Raw genomic sequence first — 23,629 nt, 5'->3', positions numbered from 1 at the left:
CACCTTGCTTTCTCCTGGGCAATGTTATAAGATAACTGTATCTGTTGTGAATTACTTTTTAGTTTCCAATAAAATCAGAAAAATTGTTTTAATTAGTATTTAAAATGGACTTGTTTGCTTTTTAAATTCCAAGAAAGCTGAGTCATTTGATATCCCTCTTAAAAATCCTAAGGGAATGAACAATGTTGGACAATAAACGTAGTGATGTTTACTGTGGAGCAGTGCTTCTTCCTACAGATTTAAGACACTGAACACAATTGGCATCCCAGTTTATCAGAAGTGAGGCTCAGACCCAGGACACTGTGTGGCAGGGCTCCCCCTGGTGGCGATTCCAAGGATTGAACTCAGGAATCTGAGTCCAGCTCTGCCACCCATCAGGGCTGTGACCTGGGCAGCTTCTTTTCACCTCTCTAGGAGTCAGTTTCCTCAGCACTACAGTGGGGATAGTTATTTCACGGGAAGCTCTGAAGACCAAACAGGAAAACACTTCTAAAGGGCCTAATACACTGCTTGAAACACGGAAAAGGAAAATTATTAATCAATACACTAATAAGCCTTTGATCTTCTCCTTTCTCTTCCCATCCTCTCTTAATTCTGAACCAGCAGGTTGGGATTTATAATTCCGATGTTAACCATCTTTGTTTGGAAGCACTGGGTAGGGGAAGGGATACATTCACAGCAGTCAAACTCAGGAACGGTTTAAAAACTCAGATCTCTCCACCCGGGGTTGAGGGACAGAGTGTGGGAATCCCACGTGCTGGCCTCCGTTGTCCTGGCTCTTTTTAGACACCCGGAGTGAAGGAAGCCCACCTCACAGGCTCTTGTGACTGGGTGGCGGGACCACAGCTTGCTTGCTCCTGGGCAGCAGCCACCAGGGCAACAGAGGTGACACCGGGTCACACAGATTATGAGGGGCTGGCCTAACAGGTCGACCAACGCACCTACTCTCAAGGGATTTTTTTTCCCCCTAAAAGAAAGAGATTGATTCATTCTTTCATAAAGAGACTCTGGTTTATCAAAAGTCCATGTTGTGAGCTCTAGAACCACTGGCCTGCTGAGTCAGCTCAATATTCATCTCTCCCTCGCTGTCTCTCTGACAGAGCTGCCTAGAGCTGTCTCTCTGACAGAGAAACCTGGGGCAGGAGGACCCCCCGAGGAATACCATATCACAGGTGTCTCTGCTAATATCAGAATCTGCTATTCCAGTAGGGCAGCCCTTTTGGAGCTACCTCAGAGCCCTCATCTGACAGATGAAGATGCCGGATCTGCTGATTTCTAAGGTACTTTGCAGCTCCAAAATTCTGCGATGCTGCGTCTCTACTTCATAAGCCGCTGTCTTCAAGTGTCAGCATGAACACGGAGAGTGCACGCCTGAGCTAGGTTACTGGCAGACAGATCTGGTCATGGGGTTTGGAATATGTCCTACCACGTGTCTTGGAAAGAAATACAGAGTAATGGGGTGGGGGAGTGGCAGTGGGGGGTGCATGCAAATGGAAACAAACTGCCAAAGGGACACATGGGCCTTTCAAATTACAGGATATGATTAAGTCACTACACTGTTTCCTGACATCTCTGGGGACGAAGCTTCTGTCACCCTCTCCCGAAAACGTGGCAGCTAGGCCCAGTCCCTGTCAGTTAACAGGCTCAGCAAATGCTGGCTGAATTGAATTGGACAAGCCTTTTAACCTCCCTGAACTTTAGTCTCCTCCTCTCAAAATGGACACAGTATCAATCTGCCTCTAGTTGACTGCGGTCGGTTTATACCTTTCTGGAGACTGATATCCACGCTAAGCCTATGAAGATTTCTGCTTCCTGTAAGATGCCCTTCAAAATCAAGTCGGAACTCTGCCCGAGAGTTCTCAAGCTCTAAAATCAATCCTTTGTGCACACAGAAGAGGGGAGCATGTTTGTATGTGGCTGTGAGGACGGAAACCCATCTCAGACACAGGTAACTGCAGCAGTTCCTTCGAATGTTACCTTTCAGCTAATCCCCCTTTAGTGAGGCTTGAAATGATTATCGGATCAAACGGCTCTTCAGTTCCTGAAATCGTGATGCCAAGGGGCCCCCCATAGCGCTTAAGCTCCACGGTGTAAATAATTGCTCCGGAACTTTCTTGCTCATCTGCAATAGATGCCAACGAGTCATAATCGGTTTCTTCGGAAGATGCAGAGTAATAAGACACGCATATTCATACATAAAATAAGAAATTCAGAATATCGTCAAAGCATTATGTCTCAGAAAAGAACTATTTGGGGAAGCAGCACTTCCTTCGTAGGATACGACAGTCTGATGTAGGGAGGTAGCTGTCACCAGTGTCAGGGAAGGGCGTCTCTGCCTGATGACTTAAAGCTGTGAGTGGGCCACTCAGCCGGCACTGCAGGCCCTTTAAGACGATGTCCCTGCCCAACAGGGCTTGCCTAGCATTTGTGGGTGTGCCACAAATATCTGGGGACTGAACACATGGCGGAGAAGGCAATACTGGTGGAGAGAGTCAGATCGGGCCACACAACTCCTATTTGCAGGCTTTACAAGCAAGCTCACTTCCAGTGTAGAAGAGTTGACTTTACTCATGGTTGGAGTGAACTTTAATATATCCATGGTTAAGTGGGGCTTAGAGAGGTTGGCTCGGAAATCTAGAACCCCTTACCTATCACTCCACCGATTGTGTCTCACCAAGTGAATCTGATTCACAAACACATGGATGTTAAAATAGAGCGCTGAAGGATTGCCTCCCCTCTGTTCTTGAGATGAGGAGCCGTGTAAATCATGTTTTACTAGCACAGATCAGGCTGTCGCACTGTCATGAACTAATTTTCACTATTTAATGTAAGAATGAAGGAAAACACCTCTAAGTGTAGTCTGCCTAAAGCAGTGACTGGAAAGATGTCATGGGACACCTTCAACATGGTTGGGTGTTTTGACTGTGTCAAGGTTGCAAATAGGAAGTCTCAGAATTCCAAGGATTTTGTTTGCTTATGACATACTTAGAGTTCTTGAGCATTTCTTGTTTTATTCCTCAGGTCTGGGAGCTGTGAATGGCTAAGGAGCTGTTTCATTTATTGTTCCTAAAGATACAATGAAATGGTTCGGTAGATACTTAAAACAAAATAGTCAGTTTTTATAGTTAGGCAGTATCCTAGTGAAGCATTAACACAGTCCCATTTCTGCCATGAGCAGCTGTTCATTTATGATATAAGACCCTAAAATAAGGAGGAATGGAAAAGCTTGAATTAACAATTCAATTATCTTTGGGTGTGCAGTGAAGAATTATAACGAATATAAAATGAAAGGTCTACGGAGGAATGTGGGAAGCGGTGCGTACCCTCCTGCCAGCACTTACTTCCCTTCTGGCAGTGGATTGGGAGCTCTGGAATGTACCCATTGCCTCCACTTCCTCAAGGCTCTAGCTACTCTTAAGAAGCTCCATACATACATTTTTCACAGAACCAGAACAAATAATCCTAAAATTTAAATGGAATCACAAAAGACCCAGAATTGCCAAGGCATTACTGAAGAAAGAGAATGAAGCTGGAGGAATAAACCTCCCAGACTTCAGACAATACTACAGAGCCACAGTGATCAAAACAACCTGGTACTGGTACAAAAACAGACATATGGACCAATGGAACAGAACAGAGAGCCCAGAAATAAACCCACAGACTTTTGGTCAATTAAGCTTTGACTAAGGAAGTAAGAATACACAATGGAGAAAAGACAGTCTCTTTGACAAGTGGTGCTGGGAAAGCTGGACGGCGGCATGTACATCAGTGAAGTTAGAACACTCCCTCACTCCATACACAAAAATAAATTGTGATGATATTTAGTTATGCATTTTAGAAGTCTTTTATAAGAGTATTATTTAGAATATGTTAGTAGTATTTGCAAGATGGAATGATGTGATATTTGGAATTTCTTCAAAATAAGTCAGTGTGTAGGTGAGGGAGTGGAGCTGAAGCAAGACTGATGCTAGGTGATGTATGATGATTCACTATACCTTCTCCCTCTATTTTAAAATATATTTTCACAGTAATTCTTTAAAAAAATATATTAATTCCCTTAGATACCCCATACAGATGTCTTGAGTAAACAGATATTTAAGTAGTCCGGCTTCTTCACTCTCACAGATGATGGTGGTGGTGGCTGGCCGTCCACTGTCTCACCCAGACCCTCTGACCCATCTGCCCACGGGCAAGTTCCCAGAGCATCCCACTGCCGCTGCTCCTGAGGAGGCCCCAACTCCGCTCTGCCTGGTTTTTCACAGCAACGGTTTCTTCCTAAATTGTTTTCCTACGGGGCACCCAGCCTTTGTCCCTCTCCCCCAGTCCTGTCAACACTTAACACTTTCTCTTTTCTTCCCAGAATATTTTTAAAGCATACATCTGAACGTGTTACTTTCTTACTTGAGGCTTTTCATCACTTCCCCAATTCCTGAAGGATAAAATGCAACCCCTTGGCAGGAACTAGGCTGGAGCCTCTACGTCCCCAGAGGCTCCACCATCCTTTCCCATCCCAATCCAATCTCCCAATCTCTCTCCCCACTGAACCACCCATGGTTCCTTCAAAAGCACTTCTCTAACATCTTTAACCTTCTGCATCTTACTCCCTGGGCACAAACACCTTTCTTCCCCTGGGGAATTTCTATTCTCACTTTAAAACTTGGCTCAGATGTCTTATCTTTCAGGAAGCCTTCCTGGCTCCTCAGATGTGACTAGAGACCTTTCCTATGAGATCCTGCAGTTCCTGTGTATCTTCAAGTGTTTCTCAACTTCTTTTTTTAAAATTGTTGCCTCCTGTCTTCCCGCCGAGGAGAAAAATTAAGTTAAATTTAAATTCTCCCTAACAAGACAAATTAAAAATGAAGGATTTGGTCAGGGAGAGCTGAGCTTTGGAGGGTCACAAACCATAATAACATAATATTTAAGATTCTTTGCTTCCTGAGAACCAGTTTTTGCCCCTGTCAGGAATGCATGTCCTAGTATATATTTTTCACTCCATGTTTTGATGATCTTTCTGTGTCTCCTTCATTAGAATAGGATTGCCTTGGAAACAGATTTTTTATCTTCACATCCCCAGAGTCTAAAACTATGCCTGACGCCAAGGAGACTCCAGGAAATGCCCAAATGAGCAAAAGGACAAACGACTGTTAGCACTGCAGTCAGTGGTTCCCCGCTTTGTGGGTCACCCTCCTCCCAGCTACTCCAAGGTCTAGTTTCCTTCTCCAAGGTGGACGCAAACCCAATCAAGATCATTTAAAGAGCAAGATTAAAGCCTGGGCTGTCACAGTGGCGACCACGAATCTAGCACATGCTCCCTCCATCGCCCCAGGAGGGTCTGAGCCAGCTTCAGGCTGCACTTCCAAATCCATCTGCCTTCTCAGGCGTCGGCCCAGCTGGCAGCTGTAAGGCCCTGAAGCTTAGGAGGAAAGTGCTAACTGCCATTTATGCTCAGACCATTTTGGAGGTGGAAGCACTCCAAGATGCTCTCTCCTTGAGGCTGCTCCAGCTCAGAAAGGAGCAACTGGAGTGTCGAATCAGCACGGAAACTTTCTGAGAAGGAAAAATGCAGGATCACCAGTAAGTTTCAAAGTGAGCCTCAACAGATGTTAATGATATTATGAACAGCTTGTATATTACAACAGAAGGTTTACCACTATTAGTGGAAGACAGGAAAGGGGGCCAGCCGACTTGTTTGTTCTGCTCAGCTCTAGTTAAGAAAATTAATGGGACCACGGAACAGATGCAAAATTGCAGCATCACTTATCTGCAACGCTATTTTCAGGCTCCTTGAGTGCCGCCTGTTTAACAAAATGGATGCTATCTGGCTTGAATCCGCAACGGCAGCTGCTTCTGTGGCCAAATCGGAGGCTTGGATTTGGGAGAGAGCCTTTGGCATGCATAAATGTACAGGTCAAGCAAAGTTCACTTCAACTAAAAGTGATGGAACTCATTTCGCAGAGGATGGCACCAATTCTTGGAGGTGGACAGACCTGAGAAGATAAACTGTTTAGAACGACACCCTCTACAGCTTCCTCACTGTTGTGAGGTCATTCTACCTGGCCATCTCAAGATAATGTTCCAAGGCGTTGCTGAGAATGTAAGAGTAGAATTTGCATTTCCTTAGGTAAGTGATCATTTATACATCTCCAAGTCAGGCTGCCTCATGACAGTGCTTTCCCAAAGGTAGTCTTAGGACCAGCAATTTCAGCCTTATCTGAGAACTTGTTGGAAAGACTAGTCCTCCGCTCCATCCCAGACCTGTAGGAATCTGAAACTTGGGGGGGGGGGGGAGTCCAGTCACCTGGGTTTTAACTGGCTCTCTGGGTGACTGTGAGGCTGACTTGAATTTAAAAGTCATTACCACTTTAGAAGGGAAGAGTACTTTTTTGGAAAAAATTTCATATCATAGGTTCTTGCAGCCATGCTCTTGCCAAAACAACCCGTCACCACTCCCAGCACAGCCAGGATGGCTCTTGGTTGCTTGTGATGAGGCATTGCTGCCACTTCAATCTAGATTTGAGGGGGAAAAAAAGCAGCTGCAAATTAGCTGGCTTAACACTGATGAACTGAAAGAAAATATGAAAGCCCAAATCTTTGGAGGGCAGATTTAACTGGTACTAAGGCTAAAACTCTGTTTGGAAATGTGAAAAGGTAATTTGCTTTGGATGGGACAAGCTGCAGCCTAGAAATGTTTCTCTATGCAGATTAGAGCCCATGAAGGGAAAATACTGAATTTATAGTCTCTGCAGACATGCTATGTATTAGAAGTGAGGGGCTCTGAAGCAAGAGAGAAATCATTAGCAGCTGTGTAGTTGACTGGCACAAAGGCAGTGATACAAAGCAGGCCCTTAGGAATTATCTGGGACAGACTTGGAAGCCTCCATCTCTTTTCTCCCCACAATTCTCCCAAATTCTCTACTGTTTTGCTTCAAGGCTCCTTCTCAGATCTCCAAACTCCCCCCTCTTCATCTGCATTGGATCTAGATGCAGTCAAGGCAAAACTATAGATCTTATTTCAAAGGGGTTATTTGCATCTTTGGGGACCTGGGGATTAGCGAGCAGCAACTGTTCTGGAGGCTTGGACCCAGACAAGCACCATTTGGCGCTACTTGGTTTATGTTCCTGTGGGAACATGAATTTGAATTTGGGGTGGGGGGCAGATCCCTACAATCCCAAGTGCTCCAAAAGATTTGGCCATTGTGAAAAATAAAGCTAAAATTAATTTTAAAGGCTTCCTAATAATGGTTGTTGATAGCATTCATTGCGCCTTACTTGGTGCTGTACATAATTGCTGAATGCTTAAATATATTGCCTCCTTTGACACTTAAAACAGCCATGTGAAGGAGGCATTAAGTGGACATGACGGATGAGGACACCGATGGTCACTGACCAAACACTGTGGCCTCACCCCCCTGCTTGAAGTCTTTTAATGGCTCTCCATTGGCTTCTAGGGTAAAGTTTAAATTTCTTAACATGGTTTAGAAGGACCATAATGATCTGGCTTCAGTACATCCATCTACTCACCCACTACCAAGTCCTTATACATACTTTTCGCTTCAGCTGTGTTGCTACCAGGACGTGCCACACTCTCTGACTTCCCTTTGGCTCACACTCTTCCTGTGGTTAATTCTAACAACACTTCCCAAGTACGTTGAAGACCAAGGTCGTTAGAAGCATTTCCTTGAGCTCCCAGGCTCCAGTGGATACCCTTACATTCTTAACATTTTGTGTATAACCTAGAACATGCATCATATTGTTAATCAGTGATTTTCTTCTGTTTCTCCTACGAGGTGGTAACTCCTATAAGGGCAGAGATTGTGTCCCTTTTTGTCTAAGAACTCGCAGTCCCGAGCACCTTCCAGACACTAAATAAACGCTGACGGCATGACTGCATGGAAAACAAAGACTTTAACAGCGTTTGAGAATGGTTCTGCCGTCTCCTTGCGTAAAGTACAGGCAGAGCAATGAAATGAGCGCAGCTGGACGATGTGCTTACAGTTTGAAGCAACATCTGTTAAACTCAATTGCAGTATTAACCGTCTTAGGAAACCAAGTTGTGTCAAATACGGTTATAAACTTTCTGTAACTGATGAGTGAACCGAGGATGGAGAGGAGCAGACGCTTAAGGAAAGAACTGGAAGACTCCTGGAGTAGGGAAAAGTCCAACACTAGCATGAGCAATGTTTTAGGGAGTGGGGAGTATGTACTGAATACTACCATCCTAAAGTACTGAGACAAAGGATGGCAGCAATTCAAGCCACCAGCTTAATTTCAGATTCAGCACAGTATCAAACTCCCACAATCAGTGACTGCCGTACGATTAATGCTTATTTCCCACTCACTGATATCTCGACCAAGGACCAGAACTAACCTGGGGAAAGGCACTTCAGGATGCAATAATAATAAAAACAGTTCCCCGTTACTGAATACTGACTGTGCCAGTAAATCTCTCTCTCAATAAGCCCCAACAGCTCCCTGAGGTGGGTATTACTATGTGCATGTTACTGAAAATGGAACTGAATCTCAGGCAGGTTAAGTAATTTGCCCAAACTCGTGCAGCTCGGATGTGTTAAGAGCTGGACTTTAAACGCAGGCCTGATTTTAAAGTGTGTGTTCTTTATGACTACTTAGTCTGCCTTGAACTAATCTGTACCCAGGTTTTACATTTTGAGTAACTTCCCCTCTTTGCTTTGCTCAATAGAAAAGCATTCGGTTACTCAAATTATACTTACCTTCTCAAGGGGGAAGAGGATATAGAAACACTCAGATTCTTCCAAATCAATGATCAGATTATAATTTTCAAACCTGCTATGAAAACATGCCTGAATGAATATATATTTTAGTATGCCAACTTGAGAAAATCTGGTTTGGGTAAATGTGTCTCTTGCACTCATATTTACAGTCTTTTAAAAAAATTATTTATTATTTTTTAGTGGGGAGGAGGTAATTAGGTTTTTATTTATTTATAATGGAGGTACTGGGGATTGAACCCAGGACTTTGTGCCTACTAGGCACACACTCTACCATCCTATTTATAGTCTTATTTTGGGTAGGTGCCTGGTTTTCAATGGAAGGATTTAGGATTTTTAAAACTGGACCTCTTAAAAATCAAAAAAAAAAAAAAAATCTAACAAGTGTGATCATTACCATAATATTAGGCATAGGGACTATCGGGGGGAAGATCCAAAGGGGAAAAAAATGAGCCAAAGGAACAAAGCAACTGAAAGTAAGAGCTGGCTCTCCAAGTGCTCAGTTCTTGTTTCTGAAACCTCTCCTAGTGTCTGCACAGCCTGGCTTTGGACCTGGGAACGTCGCCAACCACGAGCACCATGCATATTCATCTCTGGCTTGACTTTTTCACTCTGCAAGGAAGGTAGCTGAGATCTGCTTAGCTTGGCAAATCATGCAAAAGGGATTTCTCTGCAGGGCTTTGCCTCTTCACTAGGACAGAACCCAGCCTGATGCTGGAGGCTTTATCCTTCTTTTTAAATACATCCCCCAAAGAAAGTGCCATTGAAACATGCTTGTAAGGAGAGAAATGCAAATGTTGGCGCAGGGCAGTAACTAGTGGAAATCTAAGCATATTTTAAAACAGTCATTATAAACCAGCTGTACTGATGGGTCTAACTACCAAGTTGTTTTGACTTTGAATAGGGCTCATGAATGCCTGGCCTGACACAACCAGGAACTCTGGATCTAGAGGATTAGATTCCACGAGATTCCAGGATATTGACGATAGCCCATTATTGGTGGGGATGACATGATATCCAGTAGAAGCACTCTTAACCAATCTCCCTTTAACCAATCTACTGGATTACTTGTGACTCTCCATCCTCTTTGTAAAATATACTGACCAATGCCTTTGAATGCTCCAGAGTAACAGGTTTCCCTCTCTAGGACCCCTGTGCACCTCTGTTCCTGCTACCAATTGAGACATAAGCTTAAAAATTTAGAGTCAATTATGTTTATTCCCAAGCCTGTTTATGCCAGTTTTACTTGTTATTGTAACTATGTAATTTAATGAATCTTACAAAACCTATAAAAGTATGAGTATAATGCATCTATGAAAACAAAATCAAGTGCTTTGGAAAGATCTGATAAGGGGGATTATTAGGCAAAAATCAACTGTTAATTACCTAGAGGAAAAACTGGAAAACACTGGGGAAATGAAAATCTAACTGGAGTAAGCATTCAGATTGCTTTAAATTCTTTAAATTCACTGCATTAAAACAACTCACAAGTCAATCCTGGAAATCACAAGCTGTGTATTATGGGTACAGCTTAGGCAAACAAGTAAAAAGACTTGTAACTACGATCAGCAGAAAGTGTTGGCTTTACCCATAAGATTGGCAAACTTTGAAATGAAATGCTTATGTTTTGATATATGGCACTTCCTGTAAATCCCCACATTAGTTGACTCTTTCAATTCATGGATTTTTTTTCAGTTAGCTTGGGTTCTTACCACAATCAGATAAAAGGGCTCCTGCAGGGGGGCTACTTAGGTTGTTGGGCCTTGGCCCCTGGCAGGGTCACAATTAAATTTGCTAGAAACAAGAATCTCAGGCCCACCTGGGGGTAGTGCTCAGGAAGGGTGTTTTAACAAACTCTTCAGGTAATTCGGAGGCCTTCTACACTTTGACAAGCACTGCTCTCCTGCATATATTCACACATTACTGGGAGCACTGAAAATGGATACAGCCCTTTTAGAAGGCAACGTGGTACAAGACTCATCAGGAACCACAAAAATTTCCTTTTTATTTTGACTCAGCCATTCTACTTCTAAGAATATTTCCTAAGGAAATATATTCAAAAGAAGAAAAGTTGGATGAAGATATCCACGCATAAAAATACCCACAGTTGTGTCACGTGCAGTAATGAAACGACTGGAAGTGATCTCAGTAAGAATGAAAGAATGGTAAGTAAGTTACGGTCAGTAAATGAACATCATAGATATTAAGGGCTTGTACAATGATAACATGCTTCTTGAGCTAAGTAAACAACGTTAATGCACTGTAGTCATAATTAAGTAACATAAATGTCTACCAGAAAACGACCAGTTCCATTGTATTAGGGTGGTATCAGGTGATGATTTAGTTTCACCTTTAAAAAATTATTTCAATACAGTTGTAATAATGTTTCTATAATGAAAAGCTCTATCATTTAAAAGCACCATTATTTAAAATTCATACTACACTCTCGATGCGCAGTTTTAAAGCCCCTCTTAACTACGTAAAACACTGCAGCGATGTCGCCAGCCAGCTGCTGCGTGTGAAACACCGAGATCTCACGTCTCCCGTGACAGATGGGTGGTTAGAGGAATCAGTCTTAACTAGGGAGGCCACCATACCTGAGTTGTCCTCATCCTTGCGGATTTTGAGCTTCACCAGGTCTTCACACTGCTGGAGGATCTGAACGGCGTCTTCCATGGAACAGTTGTCCAGTCGGATGTTGTCTATGGCAAGTAGTTTATCCCCAAGTTCCAGGGTCCCAGTTCTGTTAGTAAACGCAGAGCGATGCACGCTTAATGATGAGCACGTCACGAGAACATTTAAGAGGCACTTAGCATAAAGTGGCATTACGGCAGTCTTTAGAGGAAATAAGGGTCTTCAAATTTTTAAACTGTATTTTAGTGACAAATCCCTTTTTTCCAGTCTGATTTTGGATGGCTGCCGTGACATTAAAGTGCAGAGTATTAAGAAAATTTTTCTTATGCTTTTTTTTCAATTAGACCAGGACAACTATATAAGCTTCGCTCAGGAATTCTAAGGTTCCTAGGAGGGCGGGTAAAGGGCCTGGGTTTACAGAGACCAGGTGTCCTTATGCTTCTCCACGTTGTTGCACCTCCTTTGATCCCTGGCGGCCCAGATAGTAGGAGAGGGTTGAGGGAGTGAGGGGAGTCAAGGTGGGATGGGCTAGGATGGCAGGGGAGTCTCTGAGTCTTGGTGTGTCTGTCATTTCCACCTGCACTGGGAAACTCACTGTGGGGAGAAAAGGTGACTTTATAAACATGACTATAACAAAAGACAATATGAATAGGAATACATGTATGTATACGTATGACTGAAACATTATGCTGTACACCAGAAACTGAGACAACATTGTAAACTGACTGTACTTCAATAAAAAAAAGCAAAGCAAAACAAAACACCATGTTATCAGTGGCCATTGAGAGTCTAATACTGGCTGTGGACTGCTTCAGGTCTACTGACAGTTTTTAAGGTTCATCATGAAATGAGAAAAACAGTAAGAATGTACATGTGCTTATATGTGCTTCTTATGCATATGCACACATATTTGTAAGGAAGGTTAAGTTTTGGGTAAGAACCATCCTTTATGCTTTATGTCTGTGATAGAGATTGCTAATTGCTTCCCAGCCTCCACTCTCCCCGTCCTTCTTCTAGGTCACCCCCTAAAGATGCACACCCCTGATTCTCTCGGCACCACCCCTAACTCCCTTCTGATGGCTAGAAAATCACAGCGACTGGAGAGAGCCGGTGGGGACGGCAGAGCTGCCTCTCCAGCTCTGCATAGCCCGCCCACCTCCCATTTGCTGTACGAAAGACAAACTTCTGTCTTGTTGGATCCACTCTATGAGTCTCCTTGTCACAGTATCTGAGCCAATACCTCTGTATCTAAACTCATACAACGTCCTTCCTTCTTTTTGAGTATTAAAGTATTTATTTAATGAAAAGACTGTGATAATAGGTGGGATTTTTTAAAAGTCCTTAATTCAAAATTTTAAAAAGTTAACAGTATCATCAATATTCCCAATCGCTTAAAAATAGTTTTGGTCTGTGAAATTGAAAGTCTGAGACTCCCTGATTTTGGTGGTCTATGGACCACATAGGAGACATAAACACTGTTCAAGGCTCAAGGACCCGGCTTGACTAGGGAGGACATTCTGACATCTAGCAAAGCTCTCCCACAAACCAGTATCTCCTTGTGGGGCGACTCTCATAATTGGGACCACTTCTAGTTTTTCACCTGGAAAGTGAAGGATGGAAGATGATCAGTGAAGGAGAGGCTATGCTGGACTCGAAAGACTCTAAAAGTTTTTCGAATGATTGTTGTCTGCACTGGGTGCAGAAATAATTTGACATGGGGGGAGAGCTCTACATGGCCACTGATGTTAGGAATGTCAAATATGATCGATTAATAGTGGCTGCCTGGAAAATATTGAGAACACCATGATCCACTAGCAAGGTCGTCTTAGGTGTGGAAGGGGTCATTTCTGCTGTAATTAAGACATGCCCTGGGATGAACCAGAAAATCCATCATTCTCACCTGTGCGCCACACTGCCTTTCTTGATATCTGATATGACAAGGGGGTCTCCTGGTTTCCTACTGGATGGTGCTGTAATAATGAAGATAGAATAGTCACAACTTCATATCTGTGATTCACCCACTACTGTACAGGTCCCGTTCTATAGCAACTGTTAAGGCAAGTACAGTTTATATGCACGGCAAAGATGATCAGCAAATGAATTAAAAAATGTGCACACTACCCTTTCTTGATATAAAGATATGTTTGTGTTAAGGTGCTTGTAAACTTGAAAGCTAAAGCAAAGTTATTTTAAATTTACAACTGGAGAATGCAACTGGAAAGCTGTCCAGCAGGTTTAAATCTGTTTCAATCTGTGACTCTCAAGAGAGGGAGGTGAAGGTGAATAGCCCAATAGGAGAGCATTAAAAGCTACGAGGGGGCTCCCCTTAGTGGAGCCTGCATGTGACCCCTTCTCCCATCCCTTCTGTCACTCCTTACCAGGGAGGAGACACCACTCTTCATTGGACCCTGCCAAATTACTCAAGTGTACTGGGTGGGAAAGTGGATGAGAATCACTGATGTAAAATTGTTCTTTATTTTCCATTAGGAAATCTTCTGCTAGACAGACTGTAAATCTTAAGATTTTACTCACAAATTCATACTTAGAATGCTCTGAAATGTTCAGGAATGTGACTGATGCTGTTTACTTATATTTTTATGTATATTCACATTCCATACACGTACATGTAACTTATATTGCATTTATAGATATCCTGCACAGTGGTTAGTTCGGGGCTTTATAACTTTTCTTAGGAATATTTCCATTTGGCAATAAGGACATAATAATAATGAAAAGCAATTAGTAATGAGTCTACTTGGAATTAATCCTGAAAATGAACTATAGTCCATATAAGTACAAAAATATCATCTTGACTGAGAAAGTTTACATTTAATTTAGAAGTTCAATAATTAAAATGAATTACCAGCATCTGTAAACAACAGTTTGCTTCCAAGAGATGTTTTACCAACCTGAAGCCTGGACTGATTTTCTTCTAAGGATCATTAAAAGGCCCCTAAAGTAAGATTTTATTATAAACTGTTTAATAAAACCCCATAATAATAATAGAACCATATCATATCCTATAATCCCATCTGAATTTCAGGGAAATGTTTATGCACAAGAACAGATGGTTTAATATCTCAACACATCATTGAAAGAAAAAGCAAACACATATACCAATATCTTACCCACTGTCTGAGTCAGTCCACAGTAAATGTTAACGGGACTTCAGTCAATCATTACTCTTAGCTTCTAGCAAATAATGCCAAACATTCTGCTCACTACAATTAATTCATAATTTAAACCTCCACTCAATGATCTGATATAATTCCACGAGAGAAATACAAACATCTAGCATTTTTTACTCATGTTACATTTCAGAACAGCAAATTGTTCTGGGCATAGGGCACAAAAATAAAAAACTTTGTTATGACCGGCAAATACAACTTTTCTAGCATCTGCCAATGAACTTACACGATATTTTCCCGAGCTTTAGTAATCATCACAGAGCAGTCAATGTTTCCCTTAGTTTAAAAAAAAAATCATGTTCCACTGAAATGGTCTGAAACAAAAGAATAGTAGAGGCAACAAACTATGTCAAATCTATCTCTTTCTTGTAACAGAGGAAAACAACATTGTGACCTCTTGGATAAACCTGCATAGCTTTGCAGAGAGGTTTGAAACTTAAGTTCTACAGACATGTCAGGTGGCCATTTCACGTTACCACGTTCTTGTTTTTCTCCTTTAACCAAAGTCCATGCTTGAGGCTTGAAAGATTCATCAAGAGCTCTCTGTTCCCCTCCAGACGCTACTGTGTAAGTGTTCAGTGCCATCTCTGAACCCCACCCTCCAGGGATACAAATGATGTTAATGATCTTTTTTTTTTTTTTTTTAAAGTTTTCTTCTTCCTGCATGTGCTGTTTCTCTGCTTTTCTTCTTTGTTTTTGGTAATAGTCTCACACATTAGATTCTTTCTTCCAAGTGCCTGTTTTTTCTGTAGCTGTCTGTTCACATTAAAGATGGCCCTACAAAGATGTTTGAAACCTTGGTGCACCTGAGTGGGGCTTGTGGAGTATGATCATCCTGCATAATTCAGGCCAGGCTGTTTCTTTGGGTCAGATGACCTGGATTCTTCCTCCTACTCAGAGAGGATTAAGCCTGGCAACCTGGCATCTTTGAGCTTCTGGGAGAAGACCAGCAGTCTCCACATTCAGTGTTTCACTGAATCTCTGCTTTCGGAGCAGGACTGGTACACTCAGCCATGCCCTCTCAGTCTAGAGACTCTCCCTTTCACACTTCCCAGAGGATAAAACCAGGCTTTTGCCAGGGAGGGGAGGGGTGCTTGGTGGTTCTGAGTTGGGGAAGGCATCTAAGGGACTAATTCATTCCTAACAGACTTTCAACTGATCCTCCTGCCTTCTTAGCGCTACCATCCCTCTCACCTCCAGAAGTTCCCAGTTCCAGGACCGATCCCACCATTTCTCTTTTTTGGGAGTTTAGGATGCAAATCAGGCTCGTTGTCAGCTTTCCCTTCTGCTTCTTCAGTCTTTCTCCATCTTCTTTGCCACTTGCACATTTGGTTGCTGTTATCTATTTCCCTTTTCCTCTTCTCCTTATGAGTTTCTGCCTTTTGAAAAATCTTATACTGTCATTTAAAAATAGAGCATGGGGTGGGAGCAGAGCTAAATGCCTGTGTTCAAGCTATCATCTTTTAACTCCTGAAGTTTCAAAATCACTGGTCATCCTTTGCTATCAGAAACTTGTTCTCAGCAGGGAATGGCTCAGGGGTAGCATGAGGTCCTGGGTTCAATCCCCAGTACCTCCATTAAAATAAATAAATAAACAAACAAACCTAATTAACCACCCCCCCAAAATTTAAAAACAAACTTGCTCTCATAGTGAACATGGGATTCTTTTCCTCTCAGTTGTTGGAAGAGGTAGAAAATGACAGTCCCCAACCTTTGTTCAAAGCACTTTTTCTGTATCTGAAAACAGGTGAAATCTTCTGAATGTTGAAGCTGAGTAAATGTGAATCATTCCAAGAACATTCTATAATGTCTACCAATCATGGAACTAGCACTGCCAGTCAAGGTACTTTGCTCAAAGGGCCTGAGAAACTGTCCAAACTGCACTGGAAAAGCACACACACCCTATCCCCACCCCCACACTCACAATCATTCAGTTCTACTTTAATTGTAACCGTATGTATATATATACATACACACACACACACACACACACATACACATATATGTGTGTGTGTGTATGTATATATATACACACACACACATACACCACCTGGCAAGTAAGACTAATTATTTGATTTGAAATGGAGCAGCGAGTAGAGTTCTTATTGCAAAGTTGGCAAAAAACCAGAAAACAACAACAACAACAAAACAACCAGGAGCCATTCTCTTCTAAATATGTTTAAGACTTAGGGTGAAAATGTCAAATTTGTTGTGCTTGTTATAAAGGCTGCTTCATGATTTTGTATATATATAAAAAGCAAACCTTTTGTTCCTGCAAACAATTCAGTCACAACTGAAAAGGAAAGCTAACAAATGAACTGCACCCAGAAAATGCTGTCTTTTGCTTTTCTCACACAGGATTTGGGAAGATTCATCAATCAGACGGCGTCAGAGATGGGTGGTGGTGTGACAGCACAGCCAATGCTAAGTCAGACAGAACACGGTTGAATCCCTGCTTAGCCTTGTATTAGCTCTGGGTCTTTGGGCAGGTTATCCAGTGAAGCCTTACTTTCCTCGCTGTGAAATGGGCACAGAGGTTATAGGGCCACTTTGAGAATTAAATGGGAAAAAACATATAAACTGCTTAGTGCCATGCGTGGTACAAAGTGACAAAACTCCCTGTAGTAAAACCTCAAAAGAAAACATCGATACCAAAAGTCGGCTTTCCTGCCAACTACACACAGCACAGACAGCCAGGGTTCTCTGACCTGAAAGGCAGGCGGGCTGTGTTGGAGGGTAGGGGCTCTGGGTTCTGGCTGGCTGAGGGGTCCGAGCTTCTGGGTGCTGCTTCTTGTCCCCAGCTGCATCTTTCTGCTCGGCAGTTCCACTTTATTTGCTATAATAAATTACTCCATATTGTAGCAGTAACATCAATAAAAGGAATGCCTGATGCTAATGTGCTATGAAGGTCTCATCAGGAACTTCAAAAGATTAGTCTAAAACTGTTCGCCACATCCAAAATCAAAGGGACTCATTTCTCACTCAGTTAGGTATGAAGAGGGAGCCTTATTAAGCCAAGTGTGAAGGCTCTGACGGAGGCCCTTTTCTCCCTCCTCAGGGTCTTCACAAGATGAAGGTACACAAAGTGGACTTTGTATAGCGTGAGACACACCCATAAACCCCTGTGCTGCCTCAGTTTCCCTAACAGTACGGGTGTGTGTATGTGTGTGACGAGGGTCCTTTCATGTTCTACTTAGGTGGTATAATTACGGTTGGCACTAAAAGTTGTGGAGTAGAGCTTTGCTTATAATATTTCATGAAACTCTATGTGGAGAATAAATAATGACTGTTATAATAATGAACACTTCTTGGGGTTCACAATGTGTTCTGGGCCCCTCACATATGCGAACTCATTTGATCTTCTTGACAATGCTACACAGAAGGTAATGAGGACGCCGTTTTACAGGCAAGGAAACAGCACAGAGAAATCAAGAGAGTCGGGACGTGGGGCGGTCTGGGCGCTGGGGCCTTGCTCTTCATCATTTTCCACGTTCATGCCTCTTCAGTTCACACAAGTTTTTGCACGAACATCCATACACATCAACCCCCTCAGAGCTCATTTCCTGGAGCGCACACTGGTTAGAACACTGTTTCCAGATAGACTCCTTATTCATTCACTCAACAAAGGCAGAGATTAAACCAGCACCTTGCATGTGCCAGGAACACACCCAGGAACTGACCATTTCATGACAGTAAAAATAACTCAAAGCCCATTGTGATTATTAATTGAAATTTGCCTTTAAGCAAAATGTTATTTGTGAATATAAGTTTTGTGTTCAGAGAATGTACGTGTTTCTATCTTCCAGTGTGGGAGGAGGTAAATTCTTTGCATCATTAGTGAATTTACTGGATATGTAATCCTTTGCAAAATATAACTATAGGTATTAAAAAAATTTACAGAGCAGTAAGATTCTTCAAGTTTTAATGGGTTTCTCTAAGAGGCAGAGGGTTTACATTTACTACTAGGTATTCACCACGCTTACTGGCGTAAGTCCATCAGTTACACGAAGTAAAGGTCAAGAGAAAGCTTTCTTCGTGTGCCTTAGCTGAGTAATCTGAGGGATGTGCAGTCCATCCTTTAGTGAGATGTGCCATCAAATTCAATCCCACATCTTCTCTGTGCTGAAGCAAAGCACTGGTGCAGATATTCCAAAGGAGATGCTGATTCCACTCCCAACATTCTGGTTTTCTTTCTCTTTAGCAAATTCTGCATTCTCAGCTGGCAAAATATGAGTATGCATTTTCCACGAGGACGCGCAAACTCAGGATGGTGAAGATGAGTTGTGTAAATGGTGCTGTAGCTCTAGAAGGGCTGACGGGCACGTCTGACAAGCTTATGCATCTTTTCTCCACCCAGGAAGAGCACAAACCTTTAGCTTACAGCTGGCTAAAATTCAGGCCATTCTTGTGGGGCTTTGGGGCTCATTTCCATGACTGGTATTAAAATTAGTGTTGGGGGGAGGATATCGCTCAGTGCTAGAGCATATGCTTAGCATGCATGAGGTCCTGGGTTCACTCCTCAGTACCTCCACTAAAAAAAAATAAAACTAGTTTTAGAAGTAGTATTTCGTACATATGTAACACCATCGTAAAGCATAATTTTAAATGATTCTTTACGTGAATAAAATATTTTGTAGCTGTGGGTACATGGCTACACCTAAAACAAACTGAACATACAAATATAGACTATGAAAAAGGACTCTATCGCAGGATTAGTTTTTGAAGGGATACTCTATAGTTAAATTGTACTTTTATGCATATTAATTTTTAAGAATAAATCTATTGCATTAAAAAAGATCATTTTCTTAAGTAAAATTTGAGAGTGAAATAACTGTGGGAAAACGTGTGGTAACAGAAGCTTCTGAGGAGTAACCGCCTTCAGCACACGCACCAGCAACAGCATTTCCAAGGACTCAAAACTTAGCGCCAAGCGCAGGGCGCAGGCGCGGTGAGCACTCCATGCATCTACTGAGTGAAGGCGGGAGGAGGAAAGGATGGAGTGGAAGCAGGGCCTCTGCGTGCAGCCAGCAGGGTTACACACTGCACAAGTCCAAGAGGTGCCGCTTTCCCAGCGAATTCTGATGGAGTCAATGAATGGAATGGAAGACACAGAATAAACGAGAGCAGGGTTAGAGTTACTGGGGGTTGCAGAAGCCACCAGGAGCCCCAGATATTTCTAGAACAGTGAGTTCTGACGCGTGCTCTTAGGAAGCACAGCTGTTGGCAGAATAATGGCACTCCGCCTCTGCTTCACAATGTGCAAACCCAGAGGGCAAGCGACCAAGTCAAGGCAGACACGACTTCAGCAGCACCTAGAATAGGCCCGGAGTCTCCAAGATCCTTTTCACCTTTCTCCTTACTACGCAGAGGCCCATCAGATGCACCAGTCCCACTGTTCTCCCCGTGTTGGGGACTGGGCGGGGATGCAGGCTCTCATACAAATGGCTTCTTGTTGTGAACACTTATTCCATATTGTAATATTTTGGCGTTGCATGATATGCATGACTTATTGGTTATAAATAAAACTTCATTTTCGGTGTTAAATGTGTGTCGTTGAAGTTGAATTGGCCAGCCCCTAGTTCATACTGCTCCAGTGAGAACTCCTTTTTTCGCCTTGGCCCCTGACATAACTGCTATGCGACAGAGTGCAGTGAGGCACCTTTCTGTGGCCTCATCCCTCTGTCTGGACGGGACCACCCCGCGGTCACAGATGTTGCTTCTTGGTCTCCTTTGGTCTTCGTGCATTAACTATTTGCTTCATTTTCTTGGGGCACTGATGGCTGAACTCAGTTTATGGGTATTAGACGTGCAGACACCTCAATTTCCATTCTATAAAACTCCATTGGGGTTGAGCACTTCAAAGCTGTTTCACCAAAGCAGTTATAAATCTAGAGCCTGAGGAAAGGCGGGAACTGAACACATTTATATGTTCTGCTTTTCCTTTTGGCTTGGTTACCCAGGCACCTTGTACCATGGAGGAATTCAGTAAGTTACTAGAGTAAGAGACATTATTTTATTCTTGCAAAACGGATTATAGAGGCATAGTGGTCAGATGGGAAGATGGTCTTAACAGATTACAGTGAAAACTTAATCTACAAGATACTAAAATGTAGAGAACCTGTATGCATTCATACGCTCATCTAATTATTCCTGTTGGGGGTATATGAGACATATTTTTTGAGTACTGATTATTTTCCAGGGACTATACTAGGTATATAAATACTTCATTTAACACTTTGAATAACCTACAAAGTGAGGATTTTTGCGGATATCCTTAATTCCATTTTACAGGTGAAGAAACGTAAGATTGAAGAGGGTTCCGTAACTTGCCTCCCTGACACAGCTACTGAGTGCGGGAGGGTGACTGGCTCCACAGTTTTGTATCATTACACAGAAGCCTGGCAACGACACCTAAAACACCTGCTCCACCTGGCACCACTCGACAATATAATTTTCTAATGTCGTCTTAAAATCCTACATCTTAAAAGAAATCACTTCTACTTACAACTTATGGTTATTCCGAGTTCCACACTGTGCTTCTTAGGGAGCTTCACATGAAATGTTCCACTGCTTGGGATGACAGACTCTGTAATTTCAAAACAAACCAGAGTGTGTTTATAGAAGACCAGGAAGAATGGAGCACCAATCAGTGAAAATGCATCAGCAATACTTGTATTAAAGCCTTAGGAACTGAAGTAAAATCCTGATAAACTGAGCTTCTGGTGAAGAACAGACGTCCTGCCCACAGGCCGCGGTGCGTAATTTACAACAGAACAGTTCGGTATTTTTTAAGTGTGATTCAGACGTGTTTCCATCAAATTTACCTGGGATGCAAGTTAAAAACATAGATTCCTGAATTATCCCTGATTTATGGAATCAGACTCTCTGATGATGAAGACTAGAAATCAGCATTTTAAACATACTCTCCAGGTCATTGTTAGGTATGCTAAAGTTTTAGAACCAAAAGTAGTTACTTTTCCCCCAACCATATTTTTTCAGAGTTTATTATTCAGCAGTTTTTTGTGTCCCCACCCCCCCCCACCCCTCATTCATTGTTTGAAAGTAGCTGGGGGAAATAGACTTCAGGAAAGATTTCAGTTAGCTATGACGGTTGTTGATCTGGAGGGGGAGTGAGGTGCCCTAATTTGTAAAGTAAATGGGGAGAAGTACCCTTAAAGACGTAGAAGCAGGAGTGATATTCAGAATATCTCACAACCAGAATGGTCCTGAGCACCACCGACCAGAATGGACGCTGAGCACAGAGCTGGAACAGGGGCCCCAGGAGGTCCCAGCTGCACCTGCTGGGGGCGAACAGGTTCTTGCCTCGCGCAGGAAAGAATTCAAGAGCAACGCACAGTAAAGTGAACGCAAGTTTATTTAGAGAGACACACACTCCATGGACAGAGTGTGGTCTGTCTCACTCAGAAGGGAAAACAGCTCAGGAGATACACACACTCCACAGGCAGAATGTGGGCCATCTCAGAAAGGTGAGAGGGAGAGAGGGGTGTGGGGGTGTTTAGTTTAAAGTAAAAGTAGATACACATTCCATAGACAGGGTGCGGGCCGTCTCAGAAGGTGAGAGAGAGAGAGCGACCGTGAGGTGCGGAGTTGCTAGGTTTTATGGGCTCAGTAATTTCATATGCTAATGGGTAGGAGGATTATTCCAAATACTGTGGGGAAGGGGCAAGGATTTCCAGGAAACGCTCCCCCACCACCTACTTTTTCACCTTTTATAGTCAGCCTAGGAACGCTTATGGCACCTGTGGCTGTGCCATGAGGCTCAAGGTCTATTGGACGTCGAATCTTCTGCCATCTTGGTTCTAACCAGCTGGTCCTGTCCTCAGTGGCTGTGTCATTCCCTCAGTGGTTGTGCCCTGCCCTCTTTCCACCCACTTCACACCAAGGACTGAAACAGAACAGGACCTTATGGGGACTTCCCAGGACAGAACCCACCCTCTCTCCCACCCATGTCCTCCACCTGCCTCTTGTCTGTAGAAAAGCTTTAAAGAATAAGTTTAATCAGAGAAATAAGAAAATACAGAAACAAAGGGAAATAGTTAAGCAAAACAAAATAATAAAAATTTAGTCATCAAGCAAAGTCAAGGACCTTTAGTTCCTCAAGGCCTACAGATAATATTCTGAGCTAGATCCTTTGACTGGTCTTGTAGAGACCGAAACCCCCACCAGGCGGAAGCAGTTAGTGACATGCCGACCAGACTGTAGGCATGACATAAGCTGCCACAACGCCAAGAACTGGCCTTGAAGACACGGGAACAAACCCACCCTGGAACTGAAGATTAACTGTACCTAAAACAATCGGCCAGGTGACTAACTGCAAGATGACTGTCAGAGCTGACTGTGCTGTTTTGCATGTACCCCCTCCCTCTGTCTACACACCCCTGAAACTCCCCTTTAAAAGCTCTTGCCCACTGATTGGTGGGGGGGGCAGGGAGGGAATGGCCTCTAGACAGGAGTTCCCCCACCTCTGCCGGTTGCCAGCCTGCAAAATAAAACAGACTTTCCTTTGCACCAACACTTGCCTGTATTGGCTTTTGAGTGGTGAACAGCCGGACCCCGTGAGAAGGATGTATGTACTGGCTGACTCTCAACTTTGGATAGAGTTATGGTGATTTTACCAGGGCTTGACTAGTATTTGAGAAAGGAAGGAATTGGTACCTATCCTTAAATATATCTTCTTAAAATTCCTTTAGCAGTCTGGGAGACCTTCAATTAGATATAAGGTTAAAATGGAAATATTCTCTGAAGAGATAATATCTACTCACACTAAATTGCTAATGACTATCATCCTTTCTTGAAGGGTTTAGAAAGGGGTGGGAAGGGGCAGCAGGAAGGAAAGGAAACATTAGCATAAGGCTTCTGGGCCGGCTGAGTGAAACCACTTTTTCTGCTTGATTTTGCACACAGATAGTTCCCCTGACCTGCATACAAAGAATTAACTGCAGCTACCGTGATGCGGGTGGAACGCTCAGGCCCTCAGGGCCCTAGTCTGATTTGTTAATTACATGTTTAACACATTTTGAGTTCCCCGCAAAGCAGAGG

At 42.9% G+C, this 23,629-nt stretch overlaps 1 protein-coding gene across 8 annotated transcripts in view; it reads right to left on the bottom strand.

The window, feature by feature from the left end:
- GRIP1 (glutamate receptor interacting protein 1) overlaps positions 1-23,629 on the bottom strand; it is a 612,763-nt gene that overhangs the window by 55,990 nt on the left and 533,144 nt on the right. For all 8 annotated transcript variants that reach the window (XM_031462799.2, XM_064491721.1, XM_064491717.1 and 5 more), the window contains 4 exons: positions 21,075-21,155; positions 13,282-13,351; positions 11,345-11,490; positions 1,978-2,122 (listed from right to left, as the gene is read on the bottom strand). In XM_031462799.2, the coding sequence (XP_031318659.1) occupies positions 1,978-2,122; positions 11,345-11,490; positions 13,282-13,351; positions 21,075-21,155 (442 nt within the window). The remainder of the gene's footprint in view (positions 1-1,977; positions 2,123-11,344; positions 11,491-13,281; positions 13,352-21,074; positions 21,156-23,629) is intronic.

Source organism: Camelus dromedarius, chromosome 11 (assembly GCF_036321535.1).
Source record: "Camelus dromedarius isolate mCamDro1 chromosome 11, mCamDro1.pat, whole genome shotgun sequence".
In the NCBI taxonomy this organism is placed as follows: Eukaryota; Metazoa; Chordata; class Mammalia; order Artiodactyla; family Camelidae; genus Camelus; species Camelus dromedarius.
Note: the sequence above shows the minus strand (reverse complement) of the source record. Positions and strands in the feature narration are given on the sequence as shown.